Here is a 15,521-nt window from a genome sequence, read left to right on the forward strand (position 1 = left end):
CCTAATAATGTGTTAGTGCTGATAACGTGTTATGAAATAAATTAGAGAAATATAAAGGAAAGAGAAAGTATTTAGAGAGAAAGTATTTAGAGAAAAAGAAAATATTTAGGGGGAGACAAGAAATCTTATTGAAGTATGTATACAAATAAACTAAGGGGCTTATTTATAAGTAAATAATCCTTTACAAGATGAAGATAACACTTAAAAATTAGATTGATTATATTATAATCTAATATGATTTACATCAAATCTAGATATAAATAACATGAATGAATATTCACAAAATATTTATAATAAAATATATTTTATAATATTTAATTGAGATTTAGAAAAATCTTACCTTGTACAGATGTTATATATAAATATATAAATCATATTTAAAGTCAAAAGCCCCAACAGCAAAAAATAACAAATATAGAAAAGAAAGGGAAAATAGAAAAATTTCCTAAAATCACGACGGCTGTTTTCATCACTCTCCAACAAATTTATTTTTTCTAAGCCGGAAGTTCTAAAAAACTAGTATAACTATTTATTTTAGCTAACGAAATTACAAAAAGAACCCCTAAGATGGCGCAAAAGACAAATGCCCCCTTGCTATTTTTTTGTAATTTAACGCCCGGTATATTATTTCAACATAATTATTTATTGATTTATTATTTTTTTATTTTAAGCTTTTTGTTCACAGTAGGGTTGAAGCAGATAAACGCCACCACTCTCTTTTCTGTCTCGCTCTCTCTCGCAAACCCCTTAACTCTCCCTTTCTATCTCAATCTTTTCATATCTCTTTAAACGCTTTCCCTTTTGTTTTCTCTGTCTTCGATTCTTATTTTTCTTCTGGAGGTTTCTAATTTTCTTTCACAGAGAAGACAATGGGAGCTTCGTTGCCTCCGAAAGAAGCTAACCTCTTCAAACTCATCGTGGTAAGCTTCGATTCCTTTTCTCTCTTCTTTCAATTGGTATCTACGTATTTCTACTTGCTCTTTATGCTCGTATTGCCTTTTTTTTTATTTAGTGTTTGTACGATCGCGTTTCTTTTTCTTTTTGTTCTTTGCTAGCAAAAACCCTAACTTGATACTGGTCTGTTTGGTTGCTAAGAAAATCGGTGGATTTTGAATGAGGAATGGAAATTTGTTCTAAATATGCTCTTTTGTGAATTTAGTTTTTTCAGTAATTTTTTCTGGTAAAATTAAGTTCATTTTCGTTTCTCTTTTGCGCTTTTGAAGCTTGATTAAGTTTATTGACTTTACTTCAATCCGGTCGATGAAGTGGATTTTGTTGACAAACAACAGTAAAAGATTGAATTTTGCATAGACCTTTTTTTTTTTACTCTATTTATTTTTAAGTAAGGATGTTCTTTGTGCTTTGCTTTGATCACAAATCATTTGTATCATCATGGAGAAAATTACAGAAATGAAAATAAAAGGATTTCGTGACTTTCCCCATTGTAGTGATTCTCTTGCATGTCGTTAGCCCTTTTAAACTTGAATTTCCTTGGTTTTTAATGGGAAGCGATTGTGGCATTTTGGGTTGGGCAAATGTAACCATTCAAGACTTAATAATAATCTCTGTGCAGCAATTTGTTAAGAATTTGATAATTGAGTGAGCTGGTTTTTAGGTAATTGTCCACTGCATAGGTTAAATTTGTAGCAGTGTCAATGCAAGGATGTGCTCTATCAACTGAATATATTGCATTACTTTGGGGTATAACTACATTTTTATATAGATTAAGAAATTGTTGGTTTCAGATAAAGAATAGGAACATTTGAACGTTTCCATACACTCTTGAGTGTCCCCCTCACTCCCTTTTTATACTATTTTTTAGTTGAAAAATGGAGTTTTGCATGGTGAACGCTCGACCCTTTTTAAGTAATATATAAATGAACTCTTGACACTGTTTACCCTGATTTTTGTGTAATTAATTTTTTTTTGCTATTATACTCTAGCTAATTCTCATAACTGAATATTTAAATTATTGACTTCGAGGTCCATGTGCCTTTGCTGAAGCTGACTTTGTGTATTTTTTCATCATTGCAGAAATCATATGAAACTAAACAGTACAAGAAAGGACTGAAGGCTGCAGATGCGATATTAAAAAAGTTTCCTGATCATGGAGGTTGTTTAATTTCATGCACTTATAATATATTTTTTCAGCCAAGAGGCACTTATTGTTTAATGTTAACATTTTCATTGCCTTTTTAAATGTACCTGTGTAAATATGCAACAACTCTGAAACAAAAAAAACTTTATGCATTAGACGAAGGAGTGGTTATCACTAGATAATTTGTGTTGGTATCCATGTTATTGGTTTGGGCAATCTCTACAATATGTCTCTGAACTTGACATGAATGTTTCTATGGATTCATTTCTTATGTGTTATTATTGTCTGTTAATTTCCATTTTTGGAAGCACAGCTGTCTACATGATATATGATTCAATGGTTCTAGTGATATGTGGAATATTGTAGCACTATCAATGTAGGGATGCTCTCTCTATCAATTGAATATATTGCGTTACTTTGGGGTATATAACTACATTTTTATTTCCAATAAGGTTTACAATCTGCAATATTTGAATAATTTCTTCATCTTGGTTAGTTTTTTTGTGGATATTCATCAATGTGTGGAATAGTATCAGTAGTTCTCCATCTCTATCTCTCTCCCCCTCCCCGCTACCCCCTTCCCTCTCAGTCTGCATTTTACTTGATATATTCATCCTTTTAAAAATGCACTTTTGAAGTAACAATATATACTATTTAGTAACTGTTTGTTTATTGTGTTTATTTATTGTTCTTATGGACTTTTGTTCTTTATTATCAGAAACGTTGTCAATGAAGGGGTTGACCTTAAATTGCATGGATCGTAAAACTGAAGCATATGAACTTGTTCGGCTAGGTGTAAAGGTTGTCTCTTTTCTTTTCTTTTCTTTCAATCATTATAATGGCAAAGCTGTGTCACTTTTTCCTAACGTGGTGTTCATGTTTGCATCTTATGTAGAATGATGTAAAAAGTCATGTTTGCTGGCATGTTTTCGGTCTCCTCCATCGGTCAGATAGAGATTATAGGGAGGCTATCAAATGCTATCGCATTGCTTTGAAAAGCGATCCAGACAACATTGAAATACTGCGGGACTTGTCACTCTTGCAGGTATACCTGATTTACTCTCTCTGTAATTCACACTTTTAAACTCAGTATTTAATCTAAGATGTGCATCAGTTGCATAATTACTATTAAGTAAGGAACACATGCTCACACAAGTTCCTGACATTAATGCTTATTTGGCATTTTTCAAACAATTAAAGGAGTTTCTCTGTATAAGATTTCCTGTAAGCTTTGTGTTTTGCCTTCAAAGTTTTTCAGATTCCATTGCTGAATTTGATAATGAATCTTAAGTATTGGCCTTCTAATAAAGTCAAGAGTGCAGCTAAAATTGCTTGTTGCGAATGTTTTTTGCATGTTCATAGTGGTAACTTAATAAAACTGGATGAAAACCCTTATATGAGGCTGAAGTTAGTGGTGAAAATAAATTCTATGAAATTGAAGCTGTTAGTTGCTTGCTAGTAGATGGATAGAAAGGATAGAGTTATAATGAAATAGTAACAAAAGAAATGAAAAAAAAAATTAGAGTCTGCTGGTTTCATAACTTTGCAAATCTAGATCATAGGTTTGATAGAAATGGTTTATGGCTTTTTATAGAGGAAGGTCTTTTGATGCACAGACAAAAGTACAAAAAAAAAAAAGTAATACAGTCAAAAGTAACCAGTTTGATTTGATTCTTTCATTCTCATTATACTGTAAGACCAAACCACCTTGAATTGATACTTTCTGGCCTACTACTACAGATCCTTTTATCTCTCATTCGACTAGTTCCTTAATGGTTGAAAGTGTTTGTAGACTGATCTTGCTCGGATCAGATCTGATTCGATGCTTCACTTCATCTTCATATGTGCCTTACTGCTCCAGAATAGTAACAAAGGGTCTAATGGAGAAATTGATGAATTTTAGATTGAAGACTAGTGATCTTATGATTCCCTGTATGCTGATTTCTATTTCTATTTTCTCTGTCGTTCCTTTGGTGCTTGCCATATTCTATGGATTCTTAACTCCTGATATTTGGAATAATTAAAGTCATCTGTTGGCAGTAACGTATTTGTGTTTTTTTTATTTTTATTTTTTATGGCTTATATGACTTAACGCTAGTTAAAGGAAAAATAAGTGTGAAGTTCACGAGCACTTGTCTTTCTACTTAGATATGGAGTTTGAGAGAACGTTTTTCATATTTGATAATGGTTTTGTATATTCTCATTTTTCTCATTTTTCTCATTTCAAGTTTTTTCAGAAATTGTTACATTTTTTTTTATCTTTTGTATTGCAGGCACAAATGCGAGATTTGACAGGATTTGTTGAGACAAGACAACAACTTTTGACTTTGAAACCAAATCATCGCATGAACTGGATTGGCTTTGCTGTAGCCCACCATTTAAACTCAAAGTATTCGTCTTTCTTTATTTTTTCTTCAGATATAAATTTTATTCCATTCTTATGCATATCTTTCACCAATTTCTGTCAGCTTTTATTTTGTGAAACATGCTTTAGAATGCTGTTATTGTTATGCTGTATTTTAAGGTTGGAATAGAAGGGCCTCTTAGTATTGAGCATTGAAAGATTTGTTGATATTAAAGCCTTTCTTTAAATTAAATGCTTAAAAATCAGAGCTCTACGTTTCTAATCACATGATCAAATGGATGCTAACATGGATGAAGTACTGTTGATTTTTGATATGTGGTTCATATGATTTCATCTAAGCATGCAATAAGATTTCATTAAAGGTTAAAAAATAAAGGTTCTGTTGAAGGTATTAAAATACTGTTATGGTAATATGTGGGTGTAGACTGTGATGAAGAAGTTAATAATATATATAAAATTATAGATAAGTAGGTGGGTAGATAGAAAGGTACCCTACTTTACTAGGAAGCTGGTGACACATGCATTTATGAAATTTTGTAGCAAATTAGCGATTTACGAACAATCTTTTAGAGTGGCTTCAAATGCCTTGTTAACTGCAGAATTGTGTTGTTTTTGCTATGGTTTATTTGGAAGCAATGATGATGCCATATTTTCTTTTGTCTTCTATCTGTTGATATGAAATGATTATGTTGCATATTTGATTGAATGAATTCAGTTATTGCATTGGCACATCAATTACTGGGCTTTTCTCTTTACTTTTCTGTTCACGCATTAGCCAAGTAGTTCTAAGCAAACGAAGTCTTACTTTAGTTTCTTTCATTCTTTAGGTATTTATGCTTAATGCCTTTCTTTGGTTGATATCAGTGCTGCAAAAGCAGTTGAAATTTTGGAAGCATACGAAGGGACATTAGAAGATGATTATCCACCAGACAATGAACGTTGTGAGCATGGTGAAATGCTTTTATATAAGGTATTGATCATGTACTGCTCTTAATTTTTTGCATGCATATTCATGTGGCTGCCACTTCACATGAGTTGACTTCATTATACAGACATTCCAAATTTTAGAATTATACTAATGTATGATGAGAGTGATTGAGTTGGTATCGCTAGTTAGCCAGACACGATAGTAGCTAGTAAATTAATGAAAAAACAAATAATAAATACACAAAAGTAAAGCCTTTTTAACTTCTTTATAAATGTGGTACTATTTTTTAATTAATGTTTTTTCACATGCAATTAAAAAAACTACCCATTTCTTCTTAACTTCTTTTCTCCTTCTGCTTATATTTTTGCCAAAATCTAGTATTCGTTTATGGAAATGTTACACCTAATATTAGCACACCTAATCTTTCCACTTTTGAAGTATGGATTTTCATGATTCTTTGTGTATGTTAGATAACGTAAATTAAATCATCTCAAAGTTTACATTAATTTGAGTTGGAGGACTAGCTGGTAGCCCATAGTGGTGTTTGGCATGTATAAGATATTTGCAGCTTGTTTGGTTCATGAAATGGAATAGAGAAGGAATAAAATGGCTCTTCTTTGGGAATAGAATAAAAGGCTGATGACTATTTCATAGTTTGGTTCATTGAATGGAATAAAGGAAGAATGCTATTAAGATGTTTGGATGGCGAAAATTCTATCGAAGAATGAGTAAGGATTAAATTGGAAAGTACAATTTTACCCTTTAATGAAAATTAAGTATAATTAACTAGAATGAGAAATAAAATAATTTATTAATAAATTAATAAATTTTATTATTATATTACTAAAATATATGATTTAATGTTTATAATTTTTTATTACATTTTATTTTTCCTGCAAATTTTTTCTTTTTTTTCCTCTTCTTTTTCCCTTTTCTTCCACCCAATTCACTCGCCCAATTCACTGATGAGGATAAAAAAATTGCCACATGTGACAAAAAACTCATTGTTGACATTGGAACAGCCATCAGAACAATTGCTTTTAGTCATCGAAACCTGGATCTGAGGTTGCCAGCAGCAAATATGATTGTCTGTGCATCTATTCAGCGTTGTCCTCACTAGATATAGCTGCTGGTGACTCGTTTGGGGTAGCCATCAGCTAGACCTGACTGTTGACTTGCTGATCTAGACCTTCTGGGGGCTTGATCTAGCCACCACGATCTCATCCGGTGATTTCTGAATTTTTTGTTGTTGCAATGAGAATCTAAAAGCTACCAGCATAAGATTCAATGTTCGGCAAACCTTTTGGTGTTCCCAAAGGTCAGATCTGACCTGCAGAAAGTGGATCTGGAGTTATTATCGTCAGAAACTTTCTCGGTTGCCAGAATGATGTGATAGTGGTTGGCTGATGACTTTTCTCTCTCCTAGCATGTGGATAATATTGGAATTTTAAAAAATTTATTTAAGGACAAAATAGCCACGAATATATAAATTCTATTCCAAGATATTGGGAAGAGACTCAGAATAGCCATTCTTGGGTTTTCCTTTAGAATGGCTATTCTTTGATTTTAAGGAATAACCATTCTGTGGAATGGCTATTACTTTTTTCAAAATGAACTCAAGGGTGGAACAGCCATCCTGCCTAAAATAGACCATGGAATGGCCATTCCATTCGAGCAAATGTGTATGAAATTCTATGTTGTCAAGACATATGATTAATGTTGAGACAGAAATATGGCTTGTTCAAAGAAGTATTGTGCCTTTTACTATGTAACATATCTGTGGTGTTTGTACCCTAGTAGCTTCTGAATCTCTATCATTGTTGATCTCCAAGTAAATGCTCTATGGAACCATTTTGCAAGTTGTTCTTGTTGACATATTAATAAGCAAGTATACTTTTTTCTTTTACATACTCTTTTGGTTTAACACCAGGAACATGATCTGGAAATAGCTTAACCAATTGGACAAGTACCAACGTGACCTTTTTATAGCATTTATTTTTTTAACAAGTTTCTGCTATATTTATGGGCACAGATTTGTAAACAACTGTATATATTTGCATAATGCTTGCTGTATATTACTAGACTATTGATGCCTCGTGGAGCTCTTTTGATGGTTATATGGGTATGGTATTTTTCTCCAGATCTCTTTGCTAGAGGAATGCGGGTTTCTAGAAAGAGCACTTGAGGAGTTGCACAAGAAGGAGCCAAAAATAGTGAGTGTCAAATAATATAATGCTGAGATACTTTTAAGAGTAAATATTTTGTAAGTTTTGAAAGCTTGGACGTTACAAATCTAACCAATTTTGTTCTACTAGGTTGATAAATTGACTTACAAAGAACAAGAGGTTTCTCTCCTGGTGAAGCTTGGACGCCTAGAAGATGGTGCCAATATTTACAAGATTTTGCTCACCATGAATCCTGACAACTACAGGTGAACCTTATGTATTCATTATCTCTTTTGAACACGTGGTTAAACTCATTAATGAATCTTTTGTAGCAAATAATATCAACTAACTTTCTTTTTTATTTAGTGCTTGAAGTTATAAGGAACTTCTTTTTCCCATTGCCATGATGTACTATTATTCCAATGAATCAAGACTTTTTAATTTTGCTGAGTAGTGGATGCGCTTAAATATATATTTTTGAACTAATAGGTTCAACTCTTCCTATATTAAATAAAAAAGCATTAGGCACCACCTCTAGATGCAAATATATTTAAAAAGTAGCAAAGCAACTATGATACAGTTGTAATTCTCTACAAGCATACTCTACCTCTATTAAAAGTCTCTTGGGTGCTTCCTCAGATAGGCAAATGAAGGGAATTCATATCACAGAAATGTTAAATTCTGTCTTCACTTAGTATATGCCTATGTATCAGTTTAATTTATTGCTTTTAGGTATGGGGACCCAACCAAATTACAACTTTTACGATTATACATTTATATTTTTCAGATATTATGAAGGCTTGCAGAGATGCTTTGGCTTGCATACAGAAAATGGCAAGTATTCTTCTGATGAAATTGATCGATTGGATGCATTATACAGATCGCTTGCACAGCAGTACACTTGGTCATCTGCAGTTAAGGTCAGGCACTTATGTCCTGTTTCTATTTTTAATTAAGATGGATGTTTGTGATATGTTCAGTTTATTGCAAGAAGATCCCGGTTACAAGTTCTAAATGGTACCTTGGTATGCTCTGTTCATGATATTTGCTGTAGATTGCTTCTCTCTGTTTCTTGCTTTCTCTCATACATATATTTATAGAATGACATCCCAACAAAAATCTTGCTTTTCTGTGGAGCTGTCAAGCTTTCTCCCCTTTTTTAGAGAGTGGAAGGGTGGCTATGTTAACAAATACTCTTGTAGGGATTTTGTTTTTCGTGATGGCTTGAATAAGTAATGAGGTGCCAAGAAGAATCTAGCGATGTGGTTTTACTGAAGACAGAGTACATCAAATGGCTTGTGATGTTCTTAAATAATTTGGGAAAAGATTGTTGTGGTGTTATGTTGAAATTCTTGATTGATGTCATGACGTGAAAATAGTGAGAACTCTTGGTTAACATTCTACTTTCACTTGCTGCACCCCAGAGAGTTGACATGGTGGCAGCATCACTAATTCCAGAGCTAGTTCTTTTATTAATGGCTATCTCTTTTTGGTTCTTTCAATTAAGTTGCAATTTTGCTGTGTGAAATCATTTGAAGGTTGGGTCTTTGGCCATGAATTGACATGGCCACAGTACTGCATGATAGAAATAAAGTGTCAAACTTTAGAGCTTTTGGAATTCGACTCTTGCAGTTAAATAGTTTTCTTCCATAAACCCACATTTGTAAATTTTGCTGTGATGATGTGCATCAACATTGCCAATACACGCGTACTTTCTTTATGATGTATGATGAATTTTCCTGGACTTATGTTGGAACTTTGTTTTCTTAATTTTTAGAGGATACCACTTGATTTTCTGCAAGGTGACAAGTTCCGTGAAGCAGCATTTAATTACATTAAGCCTCTTTTAACGAAGGTATATATGCAAATGAAATTTTTTTGTGTTCATTTGATTGGTGTTTCTAGTTTTTCAGTGAAATAATGATATAGTTTCTCTGTGCTCTTAGGGGGTTCCATCTTTATTCTCGGATCTTTCTCCCTTGTACGATCACCCTGGCAAGGTAAGTTTGTGTGCTTACATTTATTCTAAAAATAAGATAAAGTTTCTAAATATTAATTCTTCTAAACTGTTTGGCAACTGGTTGTGAACATGTTTTCATTAGGAATGATTTTCCAGCTTTGTTGACTCTTTATGCAGGCAGACATATTGGAGCAACTTATTCTTGAGTTGGAGCATTCAATTAGGACCACCGGGACATACCCTGATAGGTAGTATATGCTTTCAACCCTTGTGTAATAGTGTAGTAAGTCTTAAAGCATTATATACCACTCTTAGAGGTTATATATACTTTGAGCCCTTGAGTGATATTGTAGTAAGTCTTAACAGTGTCAAAATGTTTGGATATTGGGTTTTGGTTTCAGTGCATATTCATTGATTACTTCTAATTTTTAGTCAAGTCCTCTGAAATTTATGTGTTCTGTTAAATGAGTTGATAATGTTTATTACATATTTGCATGTGTAAAGTACATAAATGTTTTTGTTTATCTTCTAATACACAAGCACACATTTGGTGTTTTGCTGAGTCATTTGTTTGTTTGTGTTTCATCTTGAGGGCAGGACAGAGAAAGAGCCCCCTTCAACACTTTTATGGACTTTTTTCTTTTTGGCTCAGGTAAACCATCAGTTTTCTCACCGCATGGATCATGGTCGTTCCTGCAGTAAATATTTGGTGTGATTTCTTTTCATTTTTCCATTGTGTAACTTTGGATTTATGGATGCAGCATTATGACAGAAGAGGCCAATATGATGTTGCTCTTTCAAAAATTGATGAGGCCATACAGCACACGCCAACTGTAATTGATTTATACTCTGTCAAGGTTTGTTCTTGTCATCAATTTTAAAATTTTTACATTGGCTTCATCTGCAGGGTTCTATATTTCTGTCAGCTGGATCCTTTTTTATTTTTTATTTTGCATTGGTTTTGCCTACTCTGTCTCAAATTTCATGGAGACATAGCATTGCCTGAAAACCCTTAAAGATATTTCCTTGGACTTATTACTCACTTGTAAGAGACTCATCACTTACAATGATACTGATGTTAATTGGATATTTGTTGTGCGCTAAATTGTGCAAATTGCTATACATATTCATATAACATGGATACAAGTTTTTCTTTGTGGAAATAAGTCTTGATGGGCATTCGGCAGGCTTATAACCTTGTTTCATAGATTCAGGGTTTTTGATGCATGTCTTTTGCATCTTGATGAACATGTATTTTGGAGAAATTCTTGGAATTTTCTTGAAGTTGGGTGTAGATGTATATTAGTTGCTTCTGTGGTGGCAGAGCCGGATAATGAAACATGCTGGTGATTTGGTAGCTGCGGCTTCATTGGCAGATGAAGCTAGATGTATGGATCTTGCAGACCGCTATATAAACAGTGAATCTGTCAAGCGAATGTTGCAGGCTGATCAGGTTCTAAAGCTGTTTCCCCCCCTCTTTTGTAATATTTGATATTTGTTACTATTGAAATTTCTTTCGCTATTACTGTACTCTTCATGAACTCTTTCCACTCTTGAAGGTGGCGTTGGCAGAAAAAACTGCTGTATTGTTCACAAAAGATGGGGATCAGCACAACAACCTTCATGACATGCAATGCATGTGGTCCGTTTTTGTTTATTGCTTTGGGCATGTTATCTCTAATTATAACTGGGTGGACCAATTGAGTGTTATTCTTCCTTTGAAGGTATGAACTTGCTTCTGGTGAAAGTTACTTTCGACAAGGTGATCTTGGACGGGCCCTGAAGAAATTTTTAGCTGTGGAGAAGCACTATGCTGATATTACTGAAGATCAATTTGATTTCCATTCTTATTGTTTACGGAAAATGACGCTGCGTGCATATGTTGAAATGCTAAAATTTCAAGATCGGTTGCACTCACATGCTTATTTTCACAAAGCAGCGGCTGGTGCAATCAGGTGAAGCATTTTTGTTAGGATCTATGAGCATTTCAATGATTCACAATAGACTTATTCTGTTTGATATGTGGCTGTAAGAGGCTATTTCATCACTGTTGTCTCCTTGTAAGGGTGCTTTTAATGTCTCACTTATTGCTGATTAACACGTGCATGTGGGGCTTCATTTTGGGTTGGGTTCCTCTTTGCCTCTCTCTTTTTCCTTTTTCTTTTTGAAAATAGGGGATGATTGCATAGATTTCACGTGCATTTGTATGTGTTTGAAAGTTGGAAGGATGCAATGTCATTTATTAGAGGATTCCCATGATGATGAGACCTTCTGATAAATGTCAAACAGGACCAAAAGTTTTACTTGGTAGTCTCACTCTGCTTCTATTTTTTGTAAATTTCTATTCTTATGATGTTATTACTGAAAGGATTAAAAAATGTTCCTTGTGGGCATATTAATTTGATATTGTGGCTGGTTAAATGATAGGAAGGCGGTTTTTGGATTTCTGTTGGGTTAAGGATAGAGAGTTGCATGCTACCAGAAATGATTTGTTGATCATAACTTTTTATATTGATTCTTATTTAATGGGATGGTGTAATGGAAAGGGATGATACAGTGATGGACCACGCAACAATTAAGTGAATAGCTTTTGTGATTGAGCCATTGTCTGGTTTCCATGTTGGTGTTTCTTATTCAGAAATATTTTTTCTTGAAATTAGTGATTGCTTAAATATCGGACTTATTCTTTCTTTATTGGTGATAATTCTTGGATTTTGAATTGCAGATGCTATCTAAAGTTGTATGATTCTCCTTTGAACTCACCAGCTGAAGAAGAGGATGATGCATCAAAGACTCCTTCTCAGAAAAAGAAAATGAAGAAGCAGAGAAAGGCGGAGCGAGCTAAGAAAGTATATCAGCTTGTTTTGATGATTCTTGGGGAACATTCTCTTTGATGATTTCATTCTAATGCTGTGCACTATTTTAGGAGGCAGAGGATAAAATTGAAGAATCAAGTGCTAGTGGTGTCTCTAAGTCTGGGAAACGACACGTTAAACCTGTAGATCCAGATCCTTATGGAGAAAAATTATTGAAGGTTTGCTTTTATCGCTTTTCTCCAGTGCTCTAGGTTCCTAATTGAAGTCCTCCTGTGCTATAAAAACGTGTTTCTCTAATGCCTATTAAGCTAGGATTCTGTTTAATGTGGTTTTTAACAGACTGAGGATCCCTTGTCAGAAGCAACAAAATACTTGAAGTTGCTTCAGAAGAACTCGCCTGATTCTTCGGAGACACACTTGCTTTCTTTTGAAGTAAATATGAGAAAGCAGAAGATTTTGCTTGCCTTTCAGGTATTTATATTTTCCAAGACTTTCTTCTTTTTGTCATGTTTGATCAACTGAACTAATATTTAAATGTGACCAAGTGGATTAAGAATTTGTATGAGGCAGCCCCCTCCTCCCTTGTTTTCTTCTGTCTTTTCGCTTGCTGCCTCAATATCTGCTTGGAGCGTAGAAACTGTAGCTTTTCACCAAATATCTTTGTCTTATTACTTGATTCATTCAATGAATTTATGTGTGAATTAGATAGTTTGGGTAACTTATCTTTGAGTTGAAGATTAATGGTTCTGCTCAGTTGTACTTTTATTATTCTATGATATCATATTAATACATTTGTCTTGCTTTTATTTTCCTTTTCCTGAAGGCTGTCAAGCAACTGCTAAGGTTGGATGCTGAGAATCCAGATTCACATGGCTGCTTGGTATGTAACATCTGCTGTATCATATTGTGCGTTGTCATGCACAAGTACATTCTTTTTGGTCATTAGATACAAAGATCATCTAATCTTAACACTGCTCATTTGAATTTAATTTTATGTAGATTAAATTTTTCCATAAAGTGGGCTCAATGCCTGATCCAGTGACTGATGGTGAGACACTTGTTTGGAGTGTCTTAGAAGCTGAGCGTCCATCCATCAGGTTCTATTTGAAAATAGGCTTTATGATTGTTATTCCCCTAGCTGGAATTTTGTTTTATTACTGTTATTATTATTATTATTATATTTTGATCCCTGATGCGTTAAATCGCTTCATTTTATATTTCGGCAGTCAATTGCAGGAGAAAACTCTTGGTGAGGCAAATGAAATTTTCCTTGGTAGACATGAAGGTATTATTGACCTTATATAACATGCATGCATATGCATTTTTTGGCAGATTCTTTGATACAGTATAGTTATGCAATGTTAACTTTCTGGTTCTGCAGATTCTTTGATGCACAGAGTGGCAGTTGCAGAAATGTTATATACCTTGGAGCCCACCAAGAAACTTGAAGCTATTAAGTTAATTGAAGATTCAACAAATAAAGTTGTGCCAACGTAATGATTTTAGTGTATTCAATTTTCTGCCATTAGATATTGATTTCTTTGCAACTTGTTTGTGAGATTAATTGTTTACAGTTTTTCTGTTTCGCTGATACAGGGATGGAGCACTTGGACCAGTATCAGAGTGGAAACTCAAGGACTGTGTTGCAGTCCATAAACTCTTAGAAAAGGTTCTTATTGACCATGATGCTGCTTTGAGTAAGTATTTTTCTCCACATAAATTGATACTGACTAGTAATTTTTGACCTTGACTTCATTAACAACTTATGGAATTGATTACTGTTGTTAGTTTTGCGAGCGTCTTCATAAGAAATTTTAATGGTTTTGGAATTTTGATATACTGTTATTAGATATTTGTAGATCAGCTCCGTAAAAGGAATATGTTAAATTATGATTTAAATATTTGGTTTCAGCATCACAAGTTCTGATGGCTGTTGGTTTTTGTTATTACGTTTAGTCTTTAAAAGGTGGGTGACATGATTAGTATTGGCATCTTACAGAAAGGTGGGACTTTGATGATTAAATTTTCTCACTTTCTTATCTATGATAAATCAATTGTTGTCGCAAGCTATGTGACGACTTTGTTTAGACCCTCTTTATAAATATTTACTAGAAAATTCAAGAGCACCTACTCCTTGCTGGAGTTGTCAAACCTTGAGTATATTGAAAATTGTTCTACAAATAGGGGAAATTTGCATGTCTGGTGCTATTGGTCATGTGTTGTACTCTTAGGGAAAGGCTAATTGTCTAATGTAAAAATTGCTCAGGCAGAAAGAAATAAAATCTTTGGTCTGATAATTTTCTTATACTGCAGGATGGAAAGTGAGATGTGCAGAGTACTTCCCTTACTCTACCTACTTTGAAGGTAGACGTAGCTCTGCTGTGTACAACGTGTTGAATAATCAGGTTAGCAAAACCCCTGTGAGTGGGGGTACCAGCCATCCTGAAATCAGTCAAGGTGCAAATTCCATTATATCAAATGGAAAGCTTGAGGCATTTAAAAACCTTACCATTTGAAGATGATGCCGCTTATGTGCATCAACTGACATCAGACTCAATGAGTTTGAATGGTGGGTCGCATTAAAAGTACCCTAGAAAGAGTGCTTTGCTGCCGGGGAAAGAGGAGTATCTTGAAGTTGTGCAAGCCGCCAACCATTCGTCTGTTGCTTTGAGATGAAAATTCTCTGCCTTTCTTGATTGTGGAATGCATTCCTTTGCAAATGTGTATAATTTCTTGGCATTTATGATTTTAGGGTTGAATATATATATATATATATATTATATTATATATATTTTTGCTTTTAATTTGCTCACCATTTGGTGAGATGCTTAGAGTTTGGCTGGCTCCATGGTTTTGCCCCAAAATTTGAGGCACTATAGAAAATTTTTGGGTATGGTTCTCAAATCTTCTGGTCAGCATAGAAAAAAAAAAAAGGGAGAAAAAAGACTGATTTAGAGCTTAATCTTTGGAGCATGTTGTACTTCTTGGCCCATTTCATTAGCAGTCGTGTATAAACACTACATAATGTGGAAAATTTTGCTACGGCGTTGAAAAGAGTGGCTATCAGATAATTTCCAGTTTTGTTGTTTATTTGTGTCTTTTGTTTGCTGTGATATTTTTTTATTTTTTATTGTGGCATATGGTGAATTGCGATTAAGTCATACATGTTTAATTTATCTTGAAATTCAT

General features: G+C 33.9%; 1 protein-coding gene across 1 annotated transcript; it reads left to right on the forward strand.

Moving 5' to 3' along the window:
• The first annotated feature begins 688 nt into the window (after window positions 1-688).
• On the forward strand, window positions 689-15,422 carry EMB2753 (tetratricopeptide repeat (TPR)-containing protein). Its single transcript, XM_021443107.2, has 26 exons — window positions 689-920; window positions 2,035-2,113; window positions 2,817-2,899; window positions 2,994-3,143; window positions 4,372-4,487; window positions 5,328-5,433; window positions 7,533-7,604; window positions 7,707-7,822; window positions 8,344-8,476; window positions 9,334-9,411; window positions 9,503-9,556; window positions 9,694-9,764; window positions 10,114-10,168; window positions 10,278-10,373; window positions 10,841-10,969; window positions 11,076-11,158; window positions 11,241-11,471; window positions 12,242-12,365; window positions 12,443-12,550; window positions 12,672-12,803; window positions 13,156-13,212; window positions 13,332-13,429; window positions 13,559-13,617; window positions 13,714-13,825; window positions 13,929-14,029; window positions 14,646-15,422. Exons 1-26 carry the CDS (start codon window positions 870-872, stop codon window positions 14,846-14,848), a joined length of 2,697 nt encoding a protein of 898 aa, XP_021298782.1. The 5' UTR covers window positions 689-869; the 3' UTR covers window positions 14,849-15,422.
• Window positions 15,423-15,521: the final 99 nt, after the last annotated feature.

The sequence above is a fragment of the Theobroma umbraticum genome, unplaced genomic scaffold, assembly GCF_002168275.2.
Source record: "Theobroma umbraticum cultivar Fairchild unplaced genomic scaffold, ASM216827v3 scaffold_34.0, whole genome shotgun sequence".
Taxonomy (NCBI): Eukaryota; Viridiplantae; Streptophyta; class Magnoliopsida; order Malvales; family Malvaceae; genus Theobroma; species Theobroma umbraticum.